General features: G+C 48.6%; 1 protein-coding gene across 1 annotated transcript in view; it reads left to right on the forward strand.

Annotated features, from left to right (window-relative positions):
- The window catches only part of NFATC2 (nuclear factor of activated T cells 2), a 69,901-nt gene that overhangs the window by 42,831 nt on the left and 2,240 nt on the right, over positions 1-24,830 (forward strand). Inside the window, exon 9 of the mRNA XM_041478458.1 lies at positions 905-1,585. Coding sequence (XP_041334392.1) covers positions 905-1,585 — 681 coding nt within the window. The remainder of the gene's footprint in view (positions 1-904; positions 1,586-24,830) is intronic.

A 24,830-nucleotide genomic window follows, 5' to 3' on the forward strand; every position in this document is an offset into this window, starting at 1 on the left:
AGCTTCAAATGATGTCTTAATTTGACTTGTCTCTTAGGAAAGGCAAACATTCGTTCAGGCTCTTATTTTGGTCTCCTCCAGCCTGAAAATCTCTGGTGTTCTCCCTGAATTTGTGAGCTCTGTAGGGTATCACTAATGTGAAGGGTTTGTACCTAAATTGTTCTGCTCTGGAACAGTATTGAGAAGCACACTTCTCTCTCAATACAATCCCTAAAACAGACCACTTAGGAGAAGGAATCTTTATTTCCAGACAGGAATTTTGCATGACCACTGTATGGTTTCCATTGTGTGGTGTTTCTGTAGTGAGTTTTGGGGAAGACTTGACCAAAAGTCATTGGAAATGCAGAGGACCATCATTTACCCCACGAGGATTCACACAGCTCTTGTTAAATCCTGGTCTTTTAAATGATGGTGTCAGACAGGTCTTCAGCTCAGTGCTGAGGAAGATTTGTGCAGCAGAGACAAAAGCTCTGGAATAGTTCAGCTCTGCCTTTGGTCACTTGTTAAGTGTTTGACAGAAAGATGGGGAGTTGTTTATGTCCTGGGATTTCTATTGATTGGAAGTACTGCATGAAACACCTATCTATGACTTCTTATTTGGTCTCTGTTCTAGAATGGCCCTTAAATGAATTAAAACAGGAGCTGAAGTGTTGAATTTTTCAACTTTAGCAATTTGTGGTTCGTTAGTGCATTAAAGATTTTTCAAGAACCTCTTAGCACAGAGTGCTTTGAAGAATCTTTGCCGTGGTTGCACGTGGGTGATTTATTCAACTCAGTGCTTGTGACATATGAATTTACACACACAAATCTTGTAAAATGCTTAAATCTCTTATTGCTTCAAGGAAAAGCTCTCTGTTTCTCCTCAGCTCGTTACGAATAACGTCCTTTGCATGCTTTATTCTAGTACCATCAATCAAAACAGAGCCCATTGATGACTATGATCCAGCCCTAATCTGCAATCCAGTGCACAGTGCTCTGGGGACAGTAACACAGCCTTACTATTCACAGCACTCAATGGCCACCGAGTCCCCTTCCTGCCTCGTGGCCACCATGGCTCCTTGCCAGCAGCTGCGCTCAGGCCTCTCCTCTCCCGACTCGCGGTACCAGCAGCAGAACCCGGCTGTCAATTACCAGAGGAGCAAGAGCCTGAGCCCCAGCCAGCTGGGCTACCAGCAGCCCGGCCTGATGGCCGCGCCCGCGGCCATGGCGGACGCGCACAGGTCCGTGCTGGTGCACGCCGGCTCTCCGGCCCAGAGCTCGGCCGTGCTGCAGCACTCCCCGGCCCACCAGCAGTCTTCTCCTGTCATCCACTACTCTCCAACCAACCAGCAGCTGAGGTGTGGCAGCCACCAGGAGTTCCAGCACATCATGTGCTGCGAAAATTTCACGTCCGGCGCGTCGAGGCCCGGCCAGGCGCAGAGGCTCAGCCCCAGCTCGTACCCCACGGTCATCCAGCAGCAGCAGGCGGCCCCGGGCCAGCGGGCGGCCAAGAACGGGCCACCAGGGAGCGAGCAGAAGGACGTGCTGCCAGCAGGAGTGACCATCAAGCAGGAGCAGAACCTGGACCAGGCCTACCTGGACGATGGTAAGTGCTGTGCCCTCTCAGGGCTGCTGGGGTGGAGGGAGGGGTGAGGTTAGAGTTCTCATTGCTCTGTTCCTCCCCGTGGCCCCTTGGTGGGTGTGGACATTTGTGTGCATTCAGGCTGGATTGGGGTCTCTCATTAGGTGCATTTTTGGTTGATGGCAAAGCACTTTGGTCACTCACCCACAGGACCCCTCTGCTTGCTCCGTGCCACTTTGAGCTGGTCCCATTTTGTCTCCCTTTGCCAAAGGTTCCATTGCCAGTTTGGAAAATGGCGGATCTGAAATTACTTCTTCATTATTTTATTATATTTTTTCATATCAGGGCAAAGTCCACTTTGTAAAATGCTCTTGTACATTTTGTACCAAAAAAAAAAAAGCCCATTGAGCAATCTATCAAGGCCTGTAATGAATGGGGTAGTGCTGCAGGCAAAACCATTGCAGATGTTCTAGATGAACAGTGGGACATTGATAAGTGAAACAATGCTGTTCCTTTGTTGTGAGCCAGCTGATTTAGCCTTTAGGAATGAGCATAAGTTAGAGTAAAGCTTTCTTTGAACATATCCTGCTTATTCTTAGGTAGGCAGCTATTGGCAGTCTGCTTGATTGGTTCTTTTATTAAAGCATGTTTCTGGCAGGAGGAAATCAATGCAGAATTAATAGTGCAGCTGGACACTGCAATCACAGAGAGCAGCAGCAAACCCAACATTGATTTTAGTGGGAGCAGAGTGAGGCTGCTGGGAATACTGCTGCAAGTGCAGGATGTTCCTGTGCAGGAAGTACAGACCTGATTGTCACAAATGAAGCTCTGCTCTCCTCTCAGTGCAGGCAGTTGCAGGCTTGGTCTCCTGGGTGTGCCCCAGGATGTGCTCCAAGCACCCAACAGTTTGGGATTTTTCCTGCACTTACCTGGAGTTGTGAAACTGTGCCTGTGAAAGTTTTGCTTTCCTCAGCTTGGATCCTGAGTGCTCTGTATCGAGTGCAGCCTTCACTGCTGGCTTTGTGGGCAGAGTTTGGATGGTTTCCTCTGTTACTGTGTTTGCAGAGTGGTTGATGCAGCTTTAGTGCCATCGCAGTGAAATCTGGAGAGTTTTTACTGCTTCCCTTCTCTGAGCAGGAGATTCAGGAGTCCTAAATTTAAGTCGGGAGATTCACTTTTCATTCAGGGAATTGGGCATGATAACAAAGCAAGAGGATTTTTCTGACAGGAGAACTAAACACTGTTATTTAGGGTAATTTTAATATGAGAAGCTGAGAGTTTTTTCCACATTTCCAAAAATACTTGGTACACACCTTGTAAAATAAAGAACAGAAAGAATCTTGAAGTAAAAGCTGACTTCAAAGTCAAGCCATAGTCCACTTAAAAGAACTCCCAAGACAGATTGCAAAGTTAATTTTGCTGAGTTTTGAATCAGGAGCAGCACAGCTCACCCAGAATGCACTCAGCCTCCCTGCTAAGGGAGCCATCAGGCAGAACAGCAGCAATTAATAATGAAATCCCAGGCTTCTCCTTGGCTGCCTGGATCATCTTCAATTGATTTCAGCTAGAAATTGCTTTATCAACAATGCCACCCATGTCAGGCCAGGCAAGATGGGCCACATGCAGTCTCTTTACTGACCTCAGTGAGTTTATATCAGCTGGAAGTGTGACTTGGAGAATTGTGATTTACTTTAGGGCTTTGCAAAGCATTTCATTCTGAAATGTTCAGGACTTGAATTGAAAAGCCACATTGTTTGCTGCTGGGGAAAAGTGACTCAGAACATAACAAAAGCCATGTTTTTCCTGACTAGAAAGTTTGGGTTTGTGCTTTATGGCATTAAAAGAAAGCAAGCCCAAAGGATTACGGAGGCTTTGCCCTTAAATCCCTTTTATCCAGAAAGCCCTTGTGAGATAAAGTGAGCTGTGAGGTCTTGCAGTGATTTTCACGGGCAGACACGGAGCTGGTGCTGGCCCAGGCAGGCTTGGCACGAGCCAAGTGCTGCTGCTGCTGCTGCCCAGGCTCTTGGGCAATCACTGCTGCGTCTCTCACTTCCCTTCTCTCTTCCTCCCTCCCCCCATCTTCCTGCTCCCCTGCCTTGTTCTCCTTTCTCCAGAGTTCTGCTGACATCCAGCTTTCGTCCCTTTGCTCTCGTGTCTCCTCTCAGCAGCCCCTGCCTCCACGGTAACACACAGCCTCGGTGCTCTGGGCTTTCTTTCTGTTCTGTTCTGAGCTTTGTGCAGTGACCTGGGCATGGCCCACGCTGGCACATCCTCATTCCTGGAGCTGGTGCCTCTCAGAGTGGGCACGCTGAGAGTGCTGGGCTGTCCTGGCAGTGAGCAGAGCAGAGCATCCTGCAGCTGACACTGTTGTCATTTCTCTTCACCCCTCTCAGCTTCCTGAAGTCACTGCTGGCAGCACCTCTCATTGTTTTCTTCTCTTCCCTGCTGTAAAAACATGTTGTCCTTCCTGAGACCATGGCTTGGTTTTGCTCAGAGCCTCCACAGGGCACAAAACACTGGGAATTCAGCACATTTAACCTGCCTTGAAGAGATGAGAGCTGTTCTCCCCTCTGCAGGAGGATTCCAGGTTCTCAAGGTTGAATGCAGCCAAACCAGCCTGGAGCCCAAGGCAGGTGGTGGCAAGGATTTACCATCTTCTCAGATGGGTTTTGCCGTGTGCCAGGAGTGCTCAGTGCCCAGCTGGTGCCCTCCCCAGCCCCCTGGTGATCATTCCAGCAGAGGTGCAGCTGGTGTCTGGCCCTGCTGCAGATGTGCAGAGCTGCCACTTGCTTTCTGGAAGGAGACTTTGGCCCCTCTTCTCAGGTGCCCAGCCCAGCCCCTGGAGCCTCCTGCAGCTTCCCAGCCCTGCCCTCCCAGCCAGAGTGACAGAACAGGAAGCTCCTCTCCCCAGTCAGAGAGGGTGGATTTGGACATGCACCCATCAGGGACTGATGCAAGTTCAGCATTGCCACACATGACTGCCTTCACGCACATACCCCTCCATATTTCTGTGTAAAATAGATATATCTGTAACTTTCTGATATCAAATACTGGGAAGAATCCCCAGAGGAGGGGACTGTTCATGAAAAAGTGCCAGGGAAACCTTTGTTATGCACCTCTGCATCAGAGATTCATTGCTGCTGGAATTATTTAGGGGGTGAGGATAGTGGCAGGAGTGTCCCTGAGTGCAGGAGACCCTTGGGGATGCACCAGGTGTCCAGGCTGGTGATGGCAAGCAGGGACAGCCTCAAATGCAAGTGAAAGCCATGGGGTGACAGAGTGATAAGCTCCTTTCAGCCGAGGCCTCATCTTAATATTATTCATAACCAAACCGCCCACGATGGTAAAAGTTACCCAAACAACCACATAAATATGTTGACAAATAGAATGTAGTTCCTCCAGCACCCTCAGAGCACTGAGATTAACTCTTTACAGCACAAACCCAGCCCAAAATGTAGTTCTTTGCAGCACTGTCTGCAGTGCCCTGGTGAGGCAGGACACTGATTGTGCTCCTCCTGCATGGTGGCCCAGCTGCCACGGGCCAGCTCCCCCTCTGGGGCACAGACACCAGGCTCAATTCCACACACAGATCGTGGCTGTGTAGCTTGGGTGTTATCAGCTTAGATTGAGATCTTTTCAGGTCAGCTGTCAGGCTGAGCTTTGCAAAGAGAAATGATTGTCATTATTCAAATAGTAACTGTCTAACCACATCTGACACTCCAAAGTCTGCTGGATACAGCAGCTCAAAATTATTTTTGGTGCACAGAAATGTCCTCTGGGGAGGAGGGGAGCAAGGCAGATGCTGTGTAGTGGTTTATCAGGCTGCTGATCAGCAGAGATGTTTTATGGTGAGCTCAGGTATTTCGCAGAAAACTTGAGCCACGTCAGATATTTCTTTAGAATGCGGCTGTGCAGGATGTGCAGTGTGGTCCTCACATCACCCAGCTCTTCTGATCACCTCCATGACAAGCTGGGTGTTCCCTGTGCAGTTTTTCCTCACCAGCAGCACTCAGAGTGTTACATCCCCACATTTCCTTCCTGTGTTCTTTCATTCAACAGTGAGAAAACCCTCAGTCTGTCCCCCTGGCACCGTGACATGAAAATCACATCCCTTTTTTCCTTCACCTTCAGCAGGAAGCTTTCTTTTCTGGCCAGCTCTGTTCTCCCTGGGCAGGGAGTACCTGCAGGAAAGCCTGTCAGAGCCCAGAGTGCTGCTCCAGCACTGAGCTCCCTGCTGCCAGCCCGTCCTGGGGGCTCTGGCTCGGTGCTGGCACGTCCTGAGCATCCTGCTGGCCCTGCCCGTGGGTGGAGGGCTGGCACAGGCAGCTCTGGCAGCTCCTGCCAGCCGGGGCTTCCACAGGGAACCCCTCTGAGCTCTGGAGCTGCCCTGCCAGGGTCCTGCCTGGCTGGAGAGCAGCTGATTTCTCTCTAAACACTGCCTTGAGCCCCTGCACAGACAGCACAGAGGATGGTGGCTCTAGGGGCATGTTTTAGGTTGGTTTGTAGTTGTTTTTATCTTGTGTCCACGCACAGAGTCAAGTAGCAAGACAGGGCAGAGGGGAATGTTCTTGTTTGCTGGCATTTTAGACAGGGGTGAATTTGAATCCTACAAATGGGCTGGGGTTCAGTTTCGAGCAACAATTTGCATCTAAAAAAGCCTTGCTCTGTTTTTAATTAGAACTTCTTTTCATAGAAGGTGTGGTCACTTCTGCTCAGGCAGAGTTTGACTAAGAGTGAAGCCTGTATATGCTCCAAAACATTTTGCTCAAACACTCTAGCAAATCTATGTATTCATCAGGCTCATTCCTGAAGCTCTGACTCACATTCTTACAGATTTTCTGTTCTCTGCTGGGACCTTGCAGCGCTCCCTCGGTACCCTGCAGCTTTATTTTTGGATCACTGCTCGTGTGGGTTTGTGTCAGGATCTCCATGCCCTGTCCTGTGCCTCGCTTTTCTAGAGGCAATATAAAAAGAGAAAAAGCCATCGTTCTGCTCCCAAAACCCTGAAGTCTGTTGGCAGGAAGCAGAAGGATCAGTCTGTTAGGAGGAAGGTCTGGGTTCATTCTGAGCTTGGTCTTTCAGCAAAGTATTCAACTTCCCTGCACTTCAGTTTACCATTATTAAAAAGTACCTTATCCTTCCCTCTTGTGCCGTTAAGCATTAATTAATTTGTGTTAGCAACACACACGTGGATTCTCAGAAAAAACCTAACACTTGCATACCTAAATGAGAATTAAGTATTTGTATTGTTACAGCAGGCTCCATCTGCTCTTCTTCTTCACCTCTAGCAACAATTCAGTGTTTAAAAGTTCAGACAAATGCAGCCCCATTTGAAGACTGCCCTTTCCCCAGCAGCCTCAAAGCATGCAAACCAAAACAAAGCGAGAAAAAGAAAAACCCATACATCCCAAATCAGCAGCAGAGGAAGGAAGAAAATGAATTGAGTGATTAAAACCATCGTTCCACTGGCACCTCTTTGTTCTGGAGCTCAGGAATCTCTAATTGGTGCAGTCAGTGCCCACAGGCGAGTTGTGTCACAAAGCGTTTCCTGTGGAGCAGCACAGGAACATGCAGAACCCACGAGCTGCAGCAGGGCACGTGGGCACTGCTGCCTCCTCCCTGGGCAGATGCCCACCAGCACCTGGTCAGCAAAGCCCAGTGCCAGGGGTTTGAGGTGGAAGGCACGTCCCCCTTTGAAGGCTGGCTGTTATCAGCTGAAAGCACTCAGCTTTCGGGAGACATCAGGCAATTTTCAATGATAGTTTTGAAATACTGGCAAAGAGTTACTTGAAAAAAAGAACTTGTTCGTGCAGTTGGGAATTGAAAGCTTCTAAACCACAATAAAGTCCTTTCCCAGACTTGCTGTCCATTTAGTCCAAGCTCATGGCATTCCTTAGACAGTCTGAATCACAGGCAGCAGACAGCTCTTACAAAGGAGACCATAGACACCCATCTGTTGGGAGGCATCTGCCAAAATAGACCATACATTTACTTTTATTCCTTCAATCCACTTTCAAATTAAAGGGATAATAACAATAACATTTTTCACTCCCGTGCAGAGAAATGATAATGAATTGAAATTATTCCACTGCAGAAGGAGGCAGACAGGCTTGTCCCCAGCTCTCACAGATGGGTGAAGCAGGATCAGAGCTTTTGAGGGACTTGGCTCCAGCTGAGGCAAGAAGTCAGTGGTGAAACTGTGGCTTTCCTGGGGAATCCCAGACGTCCAGGTCCCCCAGGTGTGCAGGAGCTGGAGCAGCACTGGCTATGCTGTAGGTGGTTAAATCATGTTGCACTGAAGGGAGGGACTGGCAGAGCTCCTTCTCCTTTCTCTCCTTTCCAGAGGCTCTCTCCTTTCTTGCTGTACCTGTCAGAGTTGTAGGTGCTTTCCAGCACTGAGCGTTGGCTGGCAGGTCTCTGTCAGGGGGTCAGCCTGCCAGAAACATTCTCATTTCTTGGGGATGAGTCTGGAGACTGAGCAAAGCTGTTGTGTGAGCGAGGGCAGGTGTGAGGAAAAGGGATCTTCCTACAAGCTGGGAGTGACTCTGGGTGCTTCACACAGAAATCCTTTCAGTGTAGTCAAAATCCTAACAGTTTTGACAGCAGTTTTTAAAAATGGGGTCTTTGGTGATGAGAGATGTGCAGCTAGAAAATGGTTTATAACAACACCGTGCAAAATAGGAAAGGGGATTAACTCATTCTAGTGCTGAATTCTCCATTTTGCACTGTACCAGAGAAGTGCTCTCTGGAAACTCGAGCAGGGCTTGTGTTACACTCCAGCAGCTCACCACAGAACTGTGCTGGTTAAGGTGTTTTTTAAATTTTTTTTTTTATTTTGCTAACACAGCTATTATGGTGAAAACCCTTGTAGAGACACAGCTCTGCTGGTGTAAAACCCTGGGGTCAGCACAGTCAGGCTGAGTCAGGGAAGCAGCAGCTCTTTCACTGCAGGGATTTGTGCTGGGGTGACTCTGCACGGGCAGGGGACTTGTTCCTGCTCAGCTGGGGTAGCTGACAGAGTAAATACAAATGTGGGGAAAGAGGAGGGATTTTTCTGTGACAGTAATTGCAGGGCTCAGCCTGCTTGGTCTGTTGATCACCTCAGAATGAATCCCAGTAGCTCCCAGCACAGGTGAGGCACTGGGCTGGGTTCAGGTACAGGAACAGGCTTTGCTGAGAAGCCTTGTACCTGCAGCCAGGGGATGTTTGCCCTCACTAACAGGGAGGGCAAGAAAATCCTTTCAGCTCCCCTTCAGAATGAGCATCATGTAATTGAATATTAATCACTGAACTAGCTCACATCCACATGGCAGCTCGAGGCTCTTGTTAATTCTTTGCAAATTTCGTTGCAGTTCTTGGAATATTAATAGCAATTTAAAAGTCCCTGTGCAGGAGACTTTTCTTACTGATCTTTTCAGGTCCTGTCCAAGAAAAAAAACCAAAATGTTAAAAATACAAATGGCATGTTTTGGGCTTTCAAAATTGAGACAGACAAAACTGATGCAACTTTGGGGCGGGAGGTTGATTGCATGATTTAAAAACCAGTCTCATGATTGCTGGAGGCCTGACTCATGAGCCCTGAACGCCTGGGTTTGGCATTGCTGCTCCTCACAGCTTCACTTGCTGCAAATTGAGTTAATGCTAGGAATGTGCAGAGCTGGGGAAAAGGTCTTTTCTCCCCTTAAAGCTCGATGTAATCATTGGGAGGATTCAGCTCCTCCTGCCATGGCTCTTGAAAAGGCCACTCGAGTCCTTTTTGAGCTGCACTTTGAAACGCTGGGAGCAGCTGCACAGAGCCTTGCTGCTCGGAAAAGTTTGGAAAACATCTGCGCATTTTTTTTTACTGTTGTGAAATAAAATGCTTGGCAAGAATAACCACCTTAAAGATCGACAGTCTTTTTGTGGTGCAAACTGAGCAGTTATAGGCAGTTGTAAAGTCTTCTACTGTAGAAAAGTGCCTGGATTCTCAGCATTACTTGCACAAGCAGAATTTCTCAGCTCAGGTCTCCTGCCAGGGAGCAGGGATAGTTGGTAGGGGGACTTTTTGTCTGTATAGACCTCTTCTCTCACAAGAATGGAGACCTAGAACTTACTAGCTTAAAATCTGGGTTTTTTTCCACCTGTTTTTCATAGTTTGTTATAAGTAATAATGTAATTTATTTACAAGTAACTATACATATAGAAATATAATAATTTATTGTCAGTATGTATTGATAAATCTGTGGCCATTTTTAAATTAAGAAAATGAGGATGAATCATCTGAATTTCCCATCTGAGTTAGTTTTCTTGTGGGAACTCAGAGCAGTGAGAGCTGCTTCTCTGCCCTGCAGAAGCTGGTATGGTCTTACACTGCCCAGCCCTTTTATTGCTGTTTCCTCAGCAGTTCCAAGAGATTTCTGTGCCCACATTTGGATGCAGTGAGTGCTTAGAGGCATTTTTAAAGCAAATGTACAAGACAATCCTGCACTGGCTGTGCGAGGTACTCCATGACCTGACAGGTCACTGCAGCTCCTCTGATGTGACAGGGGAGAGTCAGGGGTGGGGGAAGAACAAGTACTTGGAGACCACAAAACTACCTGCAGCACTTTAGCTGCTAGTTTGATTTTCAGGCAGGTGCTGGCTTTCACACTCTCACTCTGTAATTCAACTTTTTCTGTGTTTACCAAGAAGAAACCTAAAATGTATAAACAATGCAGTTGTGTCTGAATCATCACTCTGAGTCTCCATGCTTCAGTTTTGCAAGCACAGAAATCTGGGCATGCATCCAGCTGGGAATTTCACAGATGACTCCTCACTCAAACAGGGGTCTGCAAAAACCTGAAATCCAAGGATTCCCAATTTTGCAAGCATTCATATCCTCCAGTTTGTGTGCACATCTCCAGGGGATGCTGCAGTCTGTTTGGAATTAAAACTCTGATCTCTACAAATTTGCATGACTAATGGTCTGCAAATGACTGAGAACTTGGTCTTGAGTTGGATTTAACCAACGTTAGGTGTAAAAGAGTTAAATCTTCAGCTACTGTTAACTGGAGTCAAACCACTGAGGATCACAGAGCTTCACCATGAGCAGTTCTTAGTGACCCAGTGACAAACCAGGCTGACACTCCTCATCTTCTTACACGTTCTCCTAATCCACACAGTTCCCATTTTAATCAAGCCATGTCCTTTTGTGGATTTTTAGTTTGGAAACTTTGCACTCCAAAATATAAACTAACCTCTGCCTTCAGCTGAACAAACACTGCTTCTTTAGAGTGAGATTACAATTTAGATGTAGTGAGAAAAGGATTATTGACTTCTGCCTGTGGATGTGGGAGTGCTAGGCTTCCACCCGAGGGGGAATTCTTCCACGTGGATAATTGTCAGGTGTGGAAGCAAAGGTCAGAAGGGGCTGTCCCTTGCTCCTGGCAGTGGGCATTGGGAAGGGCTGGTTGTGCACCAGACAGTGTGGTCTGCACGAGCCTGAGACCCTGCACAGGCTGTGGGGTGATGTCCCTGCAAAGTGCCAGCAGCGTGCTCCTTTCTCAGTGTGACTGCAAGGAGAAACTTGGGCCAGGGCAAAAGCAGCAGTAAACTAGAAAAGTGTGAGTTTGCAATCATTCCCTGTGATCAGCTCTGCCAGGGCAGTCTAGTCAAAGATTCCCAAATTGTGGTGTGGTTTGGTTTGGTTTGGTTTCTTAATGATGAATGACTTCATCAGCTATGAATGAATGGAGTCAAATGTAGGACAAACAGTGAGACACATGAATGACTCCTGTGACATTTGCAGTGGATGGGTGCTGGTTTATTTAGGTGGTTTCTAAGCTTCTTTGGAAAGAGTGAGAGGGACTAAAAGAAGGGGGAACCACTTCATAAGTATGGGGGTCAGTGGTGAAAGTACTGTGACAGTTAAACCTCCCTGGGCTCAGCCTCTGTGATTATGAGCAGCCCAGCCTGTTCTTTGGTGAGAACTGGGTTCCAGGAGACTCCACAGCCACGGGGCCAGAGGCCTGGCTGGTGGAGCAGACATGGCATTCCCTTTGTGGTCAGATACTCCCAGTGCTGGGTCTTCATCAGCCACTTGTGGGCCTCCAGTTCTGCCTGGAGAACCTGGTCACCAGCAGAGGAACCTGTGCCTTGCACTCAGGGAAGTGCCCCAGTTCAAGTCACTGCAGATGAAGTCATTATAATTCTGTACAAATTGATGTTTGCAAAGGCTGGAAATAGTCTGGACACACCAGGCAGATCCAGGCTTAAATCAGGACTCAGGCAAACATGAGGGAAACTTTTAGCAGCTGCATTTTAAATTGTAGTTGGGGTTGTGTATCTTTCTTCCTTAAAATTGCGTTACATTTTCTCTTATCTGATTTCTTCTGCACCTTTGTTCATTTGTTTTGGGTGGGGTGTTGTCTCCTTCCTTGGAAAGGAGTCCAAGATTGCAGCATCTGAGCCTCCAGCAGGTCGATCCTGATTTTCAGCTAGGTAGGCTGGGTTACATGAGGGCTCTTCTGAGGCCGTCCTGCAGCTTCATACCCTCAAATAACTTAGTGGTGTTGTAAGATATGTTTCCTTTTTTTTTAAAATGCCATTGATTTCTATACCAATTTTTCTCCAGGACAATTTTTATAGGCTATTATTAAAACCCAAAACTAGTGCTATGTCTGTTTTAGAAATTAGTATCTCTGGCCCTTTGTTTTGTTCTTGGTTACACTTCATAGCTCTTCAAAATGAATGTAAATTTTAGATCAAGATTATGGCTTCAGACAATTTCAGGCTGTTCAGATAACAGTCTTGGTTTAGATGCAGCACTAAATGCTCCTCCAGTCTGTCATGCAGAAACACATCTCTGCTTTCAGAGCCTGCTGCTGAGCATCAGTGTCTGTGCAGGGGCTGGAGGGAGCCTCTGCCACGGGGCACATTGCAGTGCAGCCCTGGGGCCAGCACCCTGGCAGATAATCCAGCCCTTAACCCCACTGAGGCTGCACTAATGCCTTGGTCTCAGCAGTCTGTGGGAGCAGACCAGGCAGTCGTGTCCTCCTGAGTGAAGCACAGCTCAGGCTGGCAGGATGGGAGCCTGCAGGATGAGGGGTAGCAGAGGGCAGCAGTGCCCAGCTCAGGCTGGCAGGATGGGAGCCTGCAGGATGAGGGGTAGCAAAGGGCAGCAGTGCCCAGCTCAGGCTGGCAGGATGGGAGCCTGCAGGATGGGGGATAGCAAAGGGCAGCAGTGCCCAGCTCAGGCTGGCAGGATGGGAGCCTGCAGGATGGGGGATAGCAAAGGGCAGCAGTGCCCAGCCCCTGAGTGCCCCAGGGCAGAGCCTCTGGGGTCTCTGTCCCCACCACACCTCGGATGCTCGTTTGTCTGGGGAGCCCCTATCTGTGGCACGGAGGCAGAAATGCTTTGGCAGGGCAATAAGTGAGGAAATGAATTTTCTTGTCTTTCGAAAACAGCGCGGCCATCACGCCCGGGCAGCTCGAATTTGTTATGATAGCAAAACAAGTTCTATGGAAACCATTGTGAGCCCTGAGCGAGGCTGCCCAGGAGAGTTGGGGAAAGCCGCTTTTGTTTGTTGTGCTTGGCATGGCTCTGCTCTGGATGAAGATGCTTTAATTTTGTGGGGAGACCCAAGAGAGCATTCCTCTTTTTCCATACCAGAAAGCCTTCCAAGCTGGCATAAGCGTCCCCTCTTTCCAGCTGCTCCTTTCCAAACACACTGTGCCTCCTAAAGATAGTCTCTACAGTGGCTGGGGCTGGTGGAAAACATGAAGCCTGCATGGATTAGCACAGGAATTCATTTGGGCTGACGAATTGGGTTTCCCTCTATAAACAGCAGTAGTGTTTTCATCTTCTGGACAGCACAGCCAACTTCACGTCCTCCTGCTCCTCGCCCGGCCCTCTGCCTGTGTCCAGCCCAGCTGAGAGCACAGCAAGGCCTCTTGTGGGGGATGGAAAACAGCACGTGTTCAACGAGCTGTTTGCACCTATCTCCCCTCTCAGACAGGTTTTTTCCAACCCTTAGGAGAGGTGCTGGGGTTATTTTGTTGGGCTGGTTTTTTTTTTTTCTCCAGTTTATTTTTCTTTCCAGGTAAAAGGGAAATTAAAGCAGTCCCTTCTCACTGGCTTAGTGACCTTACAAGCAGCCCACACTATGTGTTTTCTTTTCTACTTTGTTTAATTTTAAGCACGATGTGCCTGTCATCTGCAGGAGTTGGGGATTCTCTAGAGAGGATTTTGCCTCCCTTTTCCCCCCAGGACCCTGCACAGCAGTGCTGCCTCCAGGGCCATCCTGCCCCTGCCAGGGGAGCACCCCCAGCACAGCACTGCTCCAAACACACTTTCCTGTCACTTAGACTTTCTTTTAGAGCTTACTTGGTAAATAATGAGGAGTTATTAGTCACCCCACATCATTCCTGTGGTTGCTCAGGAAAGATGTGAAGGCCAATTTTGTGATCAGGCTGCATTTAGAGGTGGTTTGTATTTACCTGACTGTTCAGTGATGGATGGTTTTGTCCATGTCCCTGTGTAACTGAGTGTGCAGTTTGAGTTGTTGTGGATAAAAGTAGGGGGTTTGGTATTCAGCTGTCAAATAGAAGAATTGTTCAGGTAGTAAAGCTCTGTCCCTTAACCTTACCTCATCACCCTGTTTTCACATGTATAATCCACACCCCCTTAAAGATTTGTTCCTTGGAAATAAGTCTCAGCCAGCCTCCACCTCCTCCTAACGCTGCACTCTGCCCTGCCCTTTCAAGGCACTCTGATCCAGCCTGTCCTCTTTCTCAATCATAGATGGCATTGATTTTTCCCATCAGAAGATGGGATTTTAAAGAACCAACTGCAAAAAAGCAGAAAACCAGAAAGTGGGTAGCAATGCTGCAATGGTTTGCAGTTTTATTGATGAGTACATATTTGTGCAGTCTCCCCACTCCTCTGGTGGGATCACAGGGGAGTTTAGCCCCATTCCCACCTGAGTGAGGAGGGGCTGCCCAAGGGGAGCCCCGGGGTGCTCTCAGGACAGGCTTTCATGTCTGGGTCCTCCAAGCAAACTGGCTGGCTGCCAGGGGTGTGCAGCTGGAGCAGCAGCCACACGAGGCAGACAAAACCCAGCAGATTTCCAAAAGGCTAACAGCTGCATGCAGATGACATTCTCAAATTAAGACAAGCCCAAAGCAGTTGCTCTCTGGCCCCTTCCCATGCTGGGCAGTGGCAAGGTCAGGCTGGGCACCTCACAGCACTGGGAGAAAAACAAAACAGCCTGGGGTGTTTCTGGGCACCTAGAAATGAGGGGGGGAGTCCCCAGTGGGGCCAGTCACCTCCTGAGTCACAGGAATTGCCTCTCCTTGTGGCCAGAAGGCTGCAGCCTGTCTCTCCTGGGGGTCATCCCTCCCTCAGCCCGGGTCAGCAGTGACCAAACCCTCTGGAGACTCTGCTGGCTGTCTGCACTCCCCGTGGTGATTTCCAGCCCAAAAACAAGCTGTGTGGTTATTTTCAGTGTTGATTAGTCATGCTGAGGGGTTGCTTACAGTGCTGTCGAGGGGACCCCAAGGACAGCCCCGTGGTGTGACCCGTGTGTGTCCCAGCCAGGGCAGAGCACACTCCCAGCTCACCAACAGGATGTTGGCTGCTGACTTGGCCATGAGACATAACCCAGCTCTGCTTGAGAGGGCTCTCCCAAGGCCTCTGGTTGCTGTCAGTTCAAAACAGGGGAAGTTTCCAGTTCTGTGATGCTCCTTCTGCCCTCTCCCAGCACCTACAGTAGCATGAACTTGTTCTGAAGTTGCCAAGGCTTAACCACCCACTTCAGCTTGAGCAAATTTTAGCTTCTTGGCCAAAGAGCAGGAACGCACAGCCTTGGGGATAGTCTGGATTTTCCCATCACTTCCATGTTTAGGTCTCTTGATGTGGCATTTTTGTAGGCCATCCCAAATGCCGTTCCCTTGGGCAATCCCAAGGCCATTCCCTTGGGCCATCCCAAAGGCTGCTCCCTTGGGCCATCCCAAGGCCATTCCTGTCCTGCTCAGAGCATCTCTGTGGTGTTCCTGCAGGTGCTGGGCACGGCCTGTGCCACATCCCGAGGGTGCCATCCCAAGGGTCCCATCCTGAGGGGTGCCATCCCAAGGGTCCCATCCCATGGGTCCCATCCCATGGGTCCCATCCCGAGGGTGCCATCCCATGGGTCCCATCCTGAGGGGTGCCATCCCGAGGGTGCCATCCCAAGGGTCCCATCCCAAGGGTCCCATCCCGAGGGTGCCATCCCGAGGGTGCCGTGTGCCTGTCCCTGGGTGTGTTTGATGTGTGACACGTGGCTGCCTGGGTGTGCAGCCCCAGTGCCTCAGTTCAGGGTGAGCTGCCGAGGTCCCTTGAGGAGCGTGGCCTTGCTGCAGCTCCCAGTGGCTCCGTCTGGCTGCCCTGCCCTGTGTGTGTGAGCAGGGCATTTCTCTCCTGCTGGCAGCCACCCTCCTCCCACACTGCTCACAGAGATTTCAGGGGCTGTGCCCTCGCTGCTGCTGTGTGTTCCAGCTGCCCCTGGCTGGTTCCCCAGTGCAGGACAGACAGTGTTCCCACTGAACCCATGCACAGCCTGCCAACTGCTGCTGAGTGTGCGCTGGGCTCCGATGAGATCATGTCAGACCTAAGCAAGTTTTATCTTTCTCTTGGGCAGGAGGGTGTTCTATCAAGATGTGGTTCCAAAGCCGCCGTTGTGAGGTTGGAATTCTCCCAGGAAGTGTAGCAGTGCGTGGTTAAATGCAGAGTAATAGCTTCAGTATGAGGCACAGACACGGAGCTCTGAGCTGGCTGAGCACACTTGTGTTTAAAGGAGAACGTGGTTACACAGCTGATGAGAACTGGGCAGAGATCAGGATGGGTTTGCCAGGTATCCCAGACCTTGCAGCGTGCCCCTGGGACCCTGCCTGAGCACAGGATTTACCTCCTGCCTGCCTGGCGTGGGGATCCACACAGCCCCCAGACCTCCCAGCTGGAAAACTGGGGATGGCTCATCATTAAATCCCAGCAAGGATTCCCTGGGGCAGTCTCTTTGGGTGGTGGTTCCTACATCTTGATCTGGAGTTGGGATATCTGAACTAATTCAGGGAGATCTGGAAATAATTGAGGGCTAATTTCTGAACAAATGTAGGTTATTGCTGTTGTGGTGAGGTTGGGAATTGCCCAACCTCAGGAGTATGGGCTGCACTTCAGCTAAAGGTGAACCTCCACTGGACATGGAGGAGCTCATTCTGTTTCTGGTAATTGATAGCTCTTCTTTTCTCTTTCCTTTAATCTTTTTTCTTTTATCTTCTCTTCATATTGAAAACAAAAGTTTTCTCGTTCATGCCATTGATTCAGATTGAAAGTTTGAAGCCTTTGGATGATGCAGATAACATTTTTCTTGTTCTCTCAAGCTGTTTACTGTCAGATGTTCCTGGCCTTTTTGAGGCAAGACGTAAAAGCAGTTAGAGTATCTGCTCCCGTGGTCTTCTGCACTCCTTTTTCCAGTTATCTGTGTCTCTTGTAATTAGGTCTGTCTCTTGGTCTCTGATTTATACATATACCCCATAGTATTGTATAGTATTTTTATTAGTATATTATTTTATGGTAGAAACCCCAGCACTCTGTTGTGGCAGATGCTGCTTTGACTCCAGAGTTTAAAAAGGCAGTTCCTCCCTCAAAGGAGTTCCAGTCAAAGTGCAAAATAAGAGCAAACAGCTGGATGTGGGCAGACACAGTATCTTGTATGTGGCACCTCCTTGACATTATTAGATGTGAATTGTAACACTCTGTCAGTAACCAGTTAAATATTTCATGGTCTGGATGCTTTCCAGCTGCCTTGGGAGCAGTAACTGCAGCCCCAAGTGCTGGGCTGCTGCTGGCAGGACCTGCAGAGCTGCTGCCCATCTCTGCCCGTGGCCTTGGAGACAGGTCCCCAAGGGGGGAAGAATCTTCCCCCAAATATTCCTTTGTGGAAGGATGTGGAGGCATAATAGAAAAAGCAGTCCGTGTGTTGAAGTGATTTTGTGTGTTCCCCTGCTCAGTGTGGTGCCTGTTGCCCACAGTCCTCCTGACAATCAAGCAGATGGGAGCAGATGCCTTGTGCAGGCTGGCTGGGGCTGTTTGTCAAGCTGAGGAGTTGCAAGCAGAGGGAGATTTGCATGTCTGGGCCAGAGAGGAGCTGAGTTTGCTTGGCAGAATTCCTCACAGGCCACTTGTGCATCTTCCCTGTTACCTTAGGACAGGGATTTTCTGCTGTTTCCCCCTGAGAACCAGGCTCAGAATTCAGTTCAGACATGCCAGGAGGGAAAGCTGGAGTGGGGAGAGGCTGGGGTTCTGCAGGACTCCAGAGCCCTTCAGAGGGGACGTTGCAGAGTGAAGACACAGCACAAGATAAGATGCCAGAGAATTAGAGCCAGTGAATAGTTTTGTGGATTAATAGACATAAGCACTAGAGCTCAAGGGAGGGAAACAGATTCCATTATTGACTGTTCATCCCCTGCAAAACTGCCTAAAGGGAAGGCTAATATGGTTTGTTTTCCCTTAATTAAATATTTGTTACATGGTTTGTTTCCCCTCAATTAAATATTTGTTCTGGTTGTTCCTTTGTGACAGAAATAAAAAAGCAGCAGCATTGCCTATCTTGTACTTTCAGCTAATCCTGAACATGCTGTAGCTGTTCTGTCCTCCCCCCAATTATTTCCTGTAAAAAAAAAAAAGCTTTCTTGCATCCATTCTTTCTCTCTCTGCTTTTGAATCACTTTGCTGAGTGACTCATCTTGCCCCAGTAAATAGGTTAACTCTAGGAGAATGATGAAACTGCACAGTGACATGTGGATAGAGAGTTGTGTGCTTTCCCTGCAGTTGCTGTTTTAGAGGTGTTGTGGTATCCAATACCAATTTCATCAGGTTTTAAACCAAGAGGTGCTGCTGCAGGGGAAAGTCATCACCAGCCTCCTCTGGTTGTGCTGGTTTTGATCTAAAAGAAATAATGTCTTAATACCAAATGTCACTGCTTGTCCCAGCAGCTCTGGATCAAATCCCTGAGGTGCAAAGCAGGCACAATAAAGCAGGCAGGAGCACACTTCACCCTTGTGCTTTGCAGCAGCACAGTCAAGAGTTAGCAGTGACAAAATGAGGACTCTTGCCTTGTGTTTCCTAAGCTTCAGTCCATCAGCCTAATATTTCTGTATGGGTTTAGCCAAGTAACATGGTTTATAAAATGAACTCCATCCCCTTCTGGTATAAGTTTTTGTGTATTTATTTATTATGTGCTCATTCCACTTGGAATATTTTACTTGGTCTTGTTGCATGTAAACTAAAGCTAAATACAAACTTCATCTTTTCTCAGTAACTCACTGAGTATCAACGAGAGAGAGCCAACTCCATGACTCAAACACGTGTCCCTTCCCTTGCAATTGCAGCCAAAACTCTCTGGCATCAGAGTGCTGCAGAATGAAAGTCAGATCTAAATATATGTGAGCAGAAAGAAAGTCAGTTAAAAAAAGACTTTGTTATGGAAAGCTACTACAAACCAAATCCACGGTGGCCTGGAGTTCCTCATCACACCCAGGCTGATCTAGTTTTCCACTTTCAAGGTACTCTTCCCAAAGCAGCTGCTGACAGTGGTGGAGGAGCTGCACAGAGCCAGCTGAGCTCCTTGCAGCCCCTTTCTGCCTCCTGCGTGGTGACTGAACAGACTCCAGGGGTTTACCTGACAAAGCACAGGATATTTATCACCATCCTAGCAAGCAAGAATACAGGAGCTTTTGTTTCATGCCCATGTAGTTCTGGCAGTGCCAGATTGATACTCAGAGCCAGTCCTTGGTCAGTAAGTTGGGAAGGGCTTGGGCAGAGCCTGGCCCTGGGTGCCACCCTGGGCACCATCCTTGGCTTTGGTGTCAGTGTCTGCAGTGCTCTGGGCTGGGCAGAGAAAGGGTGCAGAGAATGAGATTTAAATAAATAGAAACACCCCAGTTTGCTGGGCTGCCTCTCCCAGCTCTGCTCCAGGGGTCTGACACAGCCTCTCTAAACTCAGCTCAGGGAGTCTGAGCCTGCAGAACAGCTCCAAGGGCTGCCCACAGGCGTTTGCTGAAGCTGCTGGGGCAGGAGGAAAAGGGCATGGAATTGTTCCTGAAGGTTCCTTCTTCCTCCAGTCTGGGGTTGCACCAGTCTTAGAACTGACTGATGAAAAAAGTGGTGACTAAATACTGAAATCCACTGAGCAAACAGGAAATCACACTCTGGAGCAAAAATTGCTCTTTGTGGTGCTGTTGCAGCCAGCAGCCCAGGACAGAATCCCAGCTCGTGTGTGTGCATGTGTGTCCTGCAAATATCACAATTCCCTGGGCCATGGAAAAGTGCCTCAAAAACTTAACTCAGTAGATTCAAACAGGGATCAAATGGATGAAATTACTGAAAGCACCACAAATGGCACATCAGCCTTAGGACTGTTCCCTTCAGCTCACTGTAGGGCAGCCTTTGGCAGCTCTTTCTGCAGCAGAACTTGTCATGTGTGCTCTGACTCTCCCACTGCCCCATTTTCTGTGTCTTTGGGCTGTAATTCTCCCCCTGCACCATTTTCTGTGTCATTTGTGCTCTGACTCTCCCACTGCCCCATTTTCTGTGTCATTTGTACTCTAACTCTCCCACACTGCCCCATTTTCTGTGTCATTTGTGCTGTAACTCTCCTACTACCCCATTTTCTGTGTCATTTCTTCTCTAACTCTCCCACTGCCCCATTTTCTGTGTCTTTGGGCTGTAATTCTCCTACTGCCTGAGTGAGCTCAGCACCTGATGGTGCTTTGGGATCTAAAGGGTCTGAAGTCCTGCCTGAGGACTTTAAAACTCTCCTGTAGGGCTCTTGGGAGTGCTTGCTCCCTGCTCCATCCCCACACGTAGCAGAGTGGATTTGCTGAGGGTGTAGCTCATCCTGTGCAGGTCATCATCCTCTCAGGCTGTTTTCTCTGAGCTGAGCAGGGATTATTGGAGTTCCAGGAGTGTGACCTCACAGACTTTGTGTGTTTTTCAGCCCAAAGCAGATCTGAACCACGTCTGGTCCTTCAGGGATGCTTGGCCAGGGCCATATGGCAGGATGATGACAGAGCTCCAAGCCCTGGAGTCCCCCCATTCCCCTCTAGGTCACTGTTCCTGCCAGCTTTGAGGTTGTTTCGTAGTGGCTGTTGATCTTTTCTGGAAGTACAGTGACAATAATGAAAGTGCTTAGAGAACCCTTAGTGTTTCTGAGGTGGTGTCACAGACAGATTTGTGTTTTGAGTACTTCCTTCCTTCTAGTTTTGATCTACAGTGTGTTTAGGGCATTGAAATTTTTTTAGCAGAAATGCTATCTTTATTTTTTGCTCTTTTCTTGCAGGCACACCCAGCTTCCTGTTAAACATTTTGGGTAGGACAGTACTAAAGACACCAATTGTTTGATTTTTGCACCTCACTCTGGCGCTGTACTGAAATGTAAGGGAAGGATATTTAAAAGCCATGAGTGCAATCCAGATCCTGTAAATCCAGAGCAGTTCAGATATTGATTTCAGTTGGGATGGGCTTTAGCCAAAAATATGCATTTTATTTAGATTCTGTTTTCCATCAGATATCTGTGTTATGTTGCTAAATTCATGGAAAGATGCCAATGGGTTTGGAGTCCATTGATACTCCTACAGCAAAAATGCACCCTGGGACTTGACTTGCCCCTTAGTTTGAGGTCAGCAACCTCTGCCAAGAGTTTGCTTAATTAATGGAGGTGACCTGATTGCTGTTGGGCTGGAGGGTGTTGAGGAGGCTCACAGTCACACAGACTCCATGGGTTACAAGCAGGACAAGACAGAAAAGTTGACAAGACAGAGGCAGGCTGCATCTCTTGGCATTATTTCAGTGGGGAGGAAGCCCTGCTTTTGATGTGTAATTAAACCTTTACAGCTGAGAACATCTCAGTGATTGTATGTCCCCATTTTCCAGGAAAAAAAGCCTTTAATTGCTGTTGATTTCCAAAAGAACCCCACACACTCCCAGTACTTTTCCCCAGCACAGTTTGTTGGGCTTGGGCTCCTTGTGCCTGGTGCACCCAAAGTGGCATTTCCCAGGCAGGGAGCTGCTGTGCTCTCGTGTGCAGAAGCTGATTTTCCAGGATGCAGAATATAAAATAGGCTGTGTACTGAGTGGGAGGTTCCAGGGTATGATACGTGGCTGCACAATCCTTGGGAGCCAAGTAAAATACTTCTTTTTCTATATATAACCACCTGAAATCCAGCAGCAAAGACACTTCGGAATCTTGCACTCAAAACTTCGTTTTCAAGAAGCACTTTTTGCTCCTTAATATTGCAATTTTAAAAAATTATTATTTCCACATGGTTTTGCAGGAGTGCTAAATGCTTTCATGGTGAATTCAAAAGAAATCTAAAAAGATGAAGAAATTAAAAAACAAAAAGGCAGAAAATTTTAAATACTGCCTTTTCCTGAGGAAAATAATTCACCTTATTTGCGTGTGAAGCAAAGACTGTGACTTCCATGATTCCTTTGCCCAGATCTTTCCTGTTCTGTACAATTAAGGCAAAGATTTTCACAGCTGCTGTGGCTGGATGTCTTAATTAAAAGGAACTGACTTTGGATCTTCTTTGGGCTCTGGGGTGACAACAGAAGTGAATTTTGCAAAAGCAGTGGCGAGTGTGACCTGACTCACAGGGACCCCTGGGCCTCTGGAGTCTCAGACCAAATGAACAACTTTTCACCTTTTGTCACCAATTTAGGAGTGTACGTTTTGGAATATTCATTTTTAGACAATATCAGTTGAGAAAAGAGGGGGAAAAAAGTAAAATCTAGTGCTGGATCTGAGCAAACAGAGAGGTCAGTGGATAAGTTCTGCCTTATGTGTTGTATATGCTGAAATGTCCTTTATGAAATGAACCCACAAAATGGAAGAGTAGCTGAAAGCTGTAACACTTGGCCATGCAACATAGGTCAAAGGTTACCTTTTTTTTTTTCTCAAAAATGGTTTTGCAAATCTTTTTCAGAGCTGATAGATACACACCTTAGCTGGATACAAAACATTATATGAAAAAGAATGACTGTGATCTTTGATCCAAGCAATCAAAAAGAAAGGTAATTGGTATTTTTCTGCCTTTTCTCCAGCTGTGTGTTTCTCTTAACCTTTATTTATTTATTTTTTCAATTAAGAAGTCATGCCCCTTTTTATTTGGCGTAGAGGGTTTAAAATATTTAACTTTATTTAATTTTTTTTTTTTATTTTATCATTCTTTTTCTTCCCCATTTGTGTAGCACAGAGCTGTCCTGAGGTAGCTGGGGCCTGGTGGGCAGGGAAGGAGAGGTGGGGCTGTGCATGCTGGGCTGGAGCATCTAAAGGATCCTCCCAGGCAGGGCAGGTTTGAGGGCACTCTGCCAGCCAGGGGCAGCTTTGCTGCACCAGTTCCTGCCCAGGGCTTTGCTTTGCATGTTCCAATTCCTGCTGGGCACTGCAGGACGTGGAGAGTGCAGGGAGGAGCCACTGGGGCTGAGCTTTGCCTTCTCTGAGGAGCCCCTGACTGCTGCAGGATCCCCAGAGGGTCAGTGCCACACGTGTGTGACACCCATGGCATCCCTGGTATGGGGTGGCACAGGTGGAGCTGTCCCCAGAGGGTCACTGCCACCTGTGTGGGACACCCATGGCATCCCTGGTACCCAGGGGATCCCTGGGATTGTCCCAGAGGATCAGTGCCACACGTGTGTGACACCCATGGCATCCCTGGTACCCAGGGGATCCCTGGGATTGTCCCAGAGGGTCAGTGCCACATGGGGGAACACCCATGGCATCCCTGGTACCCAGGGGATCCCTGGGATTGTCCCAGAGGGTCAGTGCCACACGTGTGGGACACCCATGGCATCCCTGGTACCCAGGGGTTCTGTGGGGTGGCACAGGTGCAGAGGGTGTGAGTGTGGCACCCTCACAGGGTGACATTGCCACCTCCAAGGGGCTCCTTTTGTCTCTGGTCCCCCCAGGGGAACACACCCCCGTTGCCAGCTGGGAGGAGGCGAGGGGGGCTTGGCTGTCAGTGGGGCCTGGAGCAGGGGCTGATGGCCACCAGAGGCACACAGACTGACCCCAGCAGCCTCTGGGTCACCTCCCTGGGCATCCCCAGGGCTCTGTCCCACTGCTACAGCAGCAGGAGGTGACACAGGACACGCTGAAGGGGGCCCAGGCAGGCGTTTCCTTGGCCTGCATGGCTGCTGGCAGCTGTAATTTCAGTATCTTTCTTTATGATTTAATCTTTCATTATCTTTCCATATGTGCCTGTGGCCTCATTTAATCAGCTCTCTCATTAAACAGATCAATAGTGGTGTGCTCCAGAGCAACCAGTGCCAGGCACCTTAAACACCAATGTTGTATTTATTAATCACATAATCTCCTGTTCCTCTAGCTAGAAATGAGCAAATAATGAGAACTGATACTTGAGATACATTTTAACCACACTGCCAAAAAGAGCTGGGAGTTCAGGAGAGCAGGTTCAGCCCATGCTGGGGGCTTCCCCTGAGGTTTAGGCACGGCTCAGTTTGCTGGTTTGGTTCAGGCTCAGTTTGCTGGTTTGGTTCAGGCAGATTTGGTTCAGACTCAGTTTGCTGGTTTGGTTCACCCAGATTTGCTCCAGGCTCAGTTTGCTCATTTGGTTCACCAAGATTTGCTCCAGGCTCAGTTTGCTGGTTTGGTTCAGGCTCAGTGTGCTGGTTTGGTTCAGGCTCAGTTTGCTGGTTTGGTTCACCCAGGTTTGGTTCAGGCTCAGTTTGCTGGTTTGGTTCAGGCAGATTTGGTTCAGGCTCAGTTTGCTGGTTTGGTTCAGGCTCAGTTTGCTGGTTTGGTTCAGGCTCAGTTTGCTGGTTTGGTTCACCCAGGTTTGGTTCAGGCTCAGTTTGCTGGTTTGCTCCAGCCTTCTGTTGAAGCCCAGGTCTCTTGGGTAGCCCTGGGTCTGGGCACACGTGCCCAGATTTCACTGGCCTTGGGGTGGAGGTGATTTCAAGCCTGGAGAGCCAGCCATGCCTTGGGATCATTGCTGCTAATTTACATTTTGATTGGGTTTAGGGACTCTGGTTGTAGGTTTTAGTGCTGGGACAAGCCCTGGCACTCTCTGGTGATGCCCAGCCTAACCTGCACCTAACACTGCTCTTACCACTTGGATTTGGGTGGAGTTCAGGGTGACTGTGGGACATTCAGGCCAGCTGATAACAGGGAGCTCTTGGCATTCAGGTTCTCACAAAAAACCCAATTTTCCACGTGGAAGAGCTGGCAGGGAGCAGTCCTGGGTGTGACTGTCCAGG

Source organism: Pyrgilauda ruficollis, unplaced genomic scaffold (assembly GCF_017590135.1).
Source record: "Pyrgilauda ruficollis isolate IOZ18807 unplaced genomic scaffold, ASM1759013v1 scaffold45, whole genome shotgun sequence".
In the NCBI taxonomy this organism is placed as follows: Eukaryota; Metazoa; Chordata; class Aves; order Passeriformes; family Passeridae; genus Pyrgilauda; species Pyrgilauda ruficollis.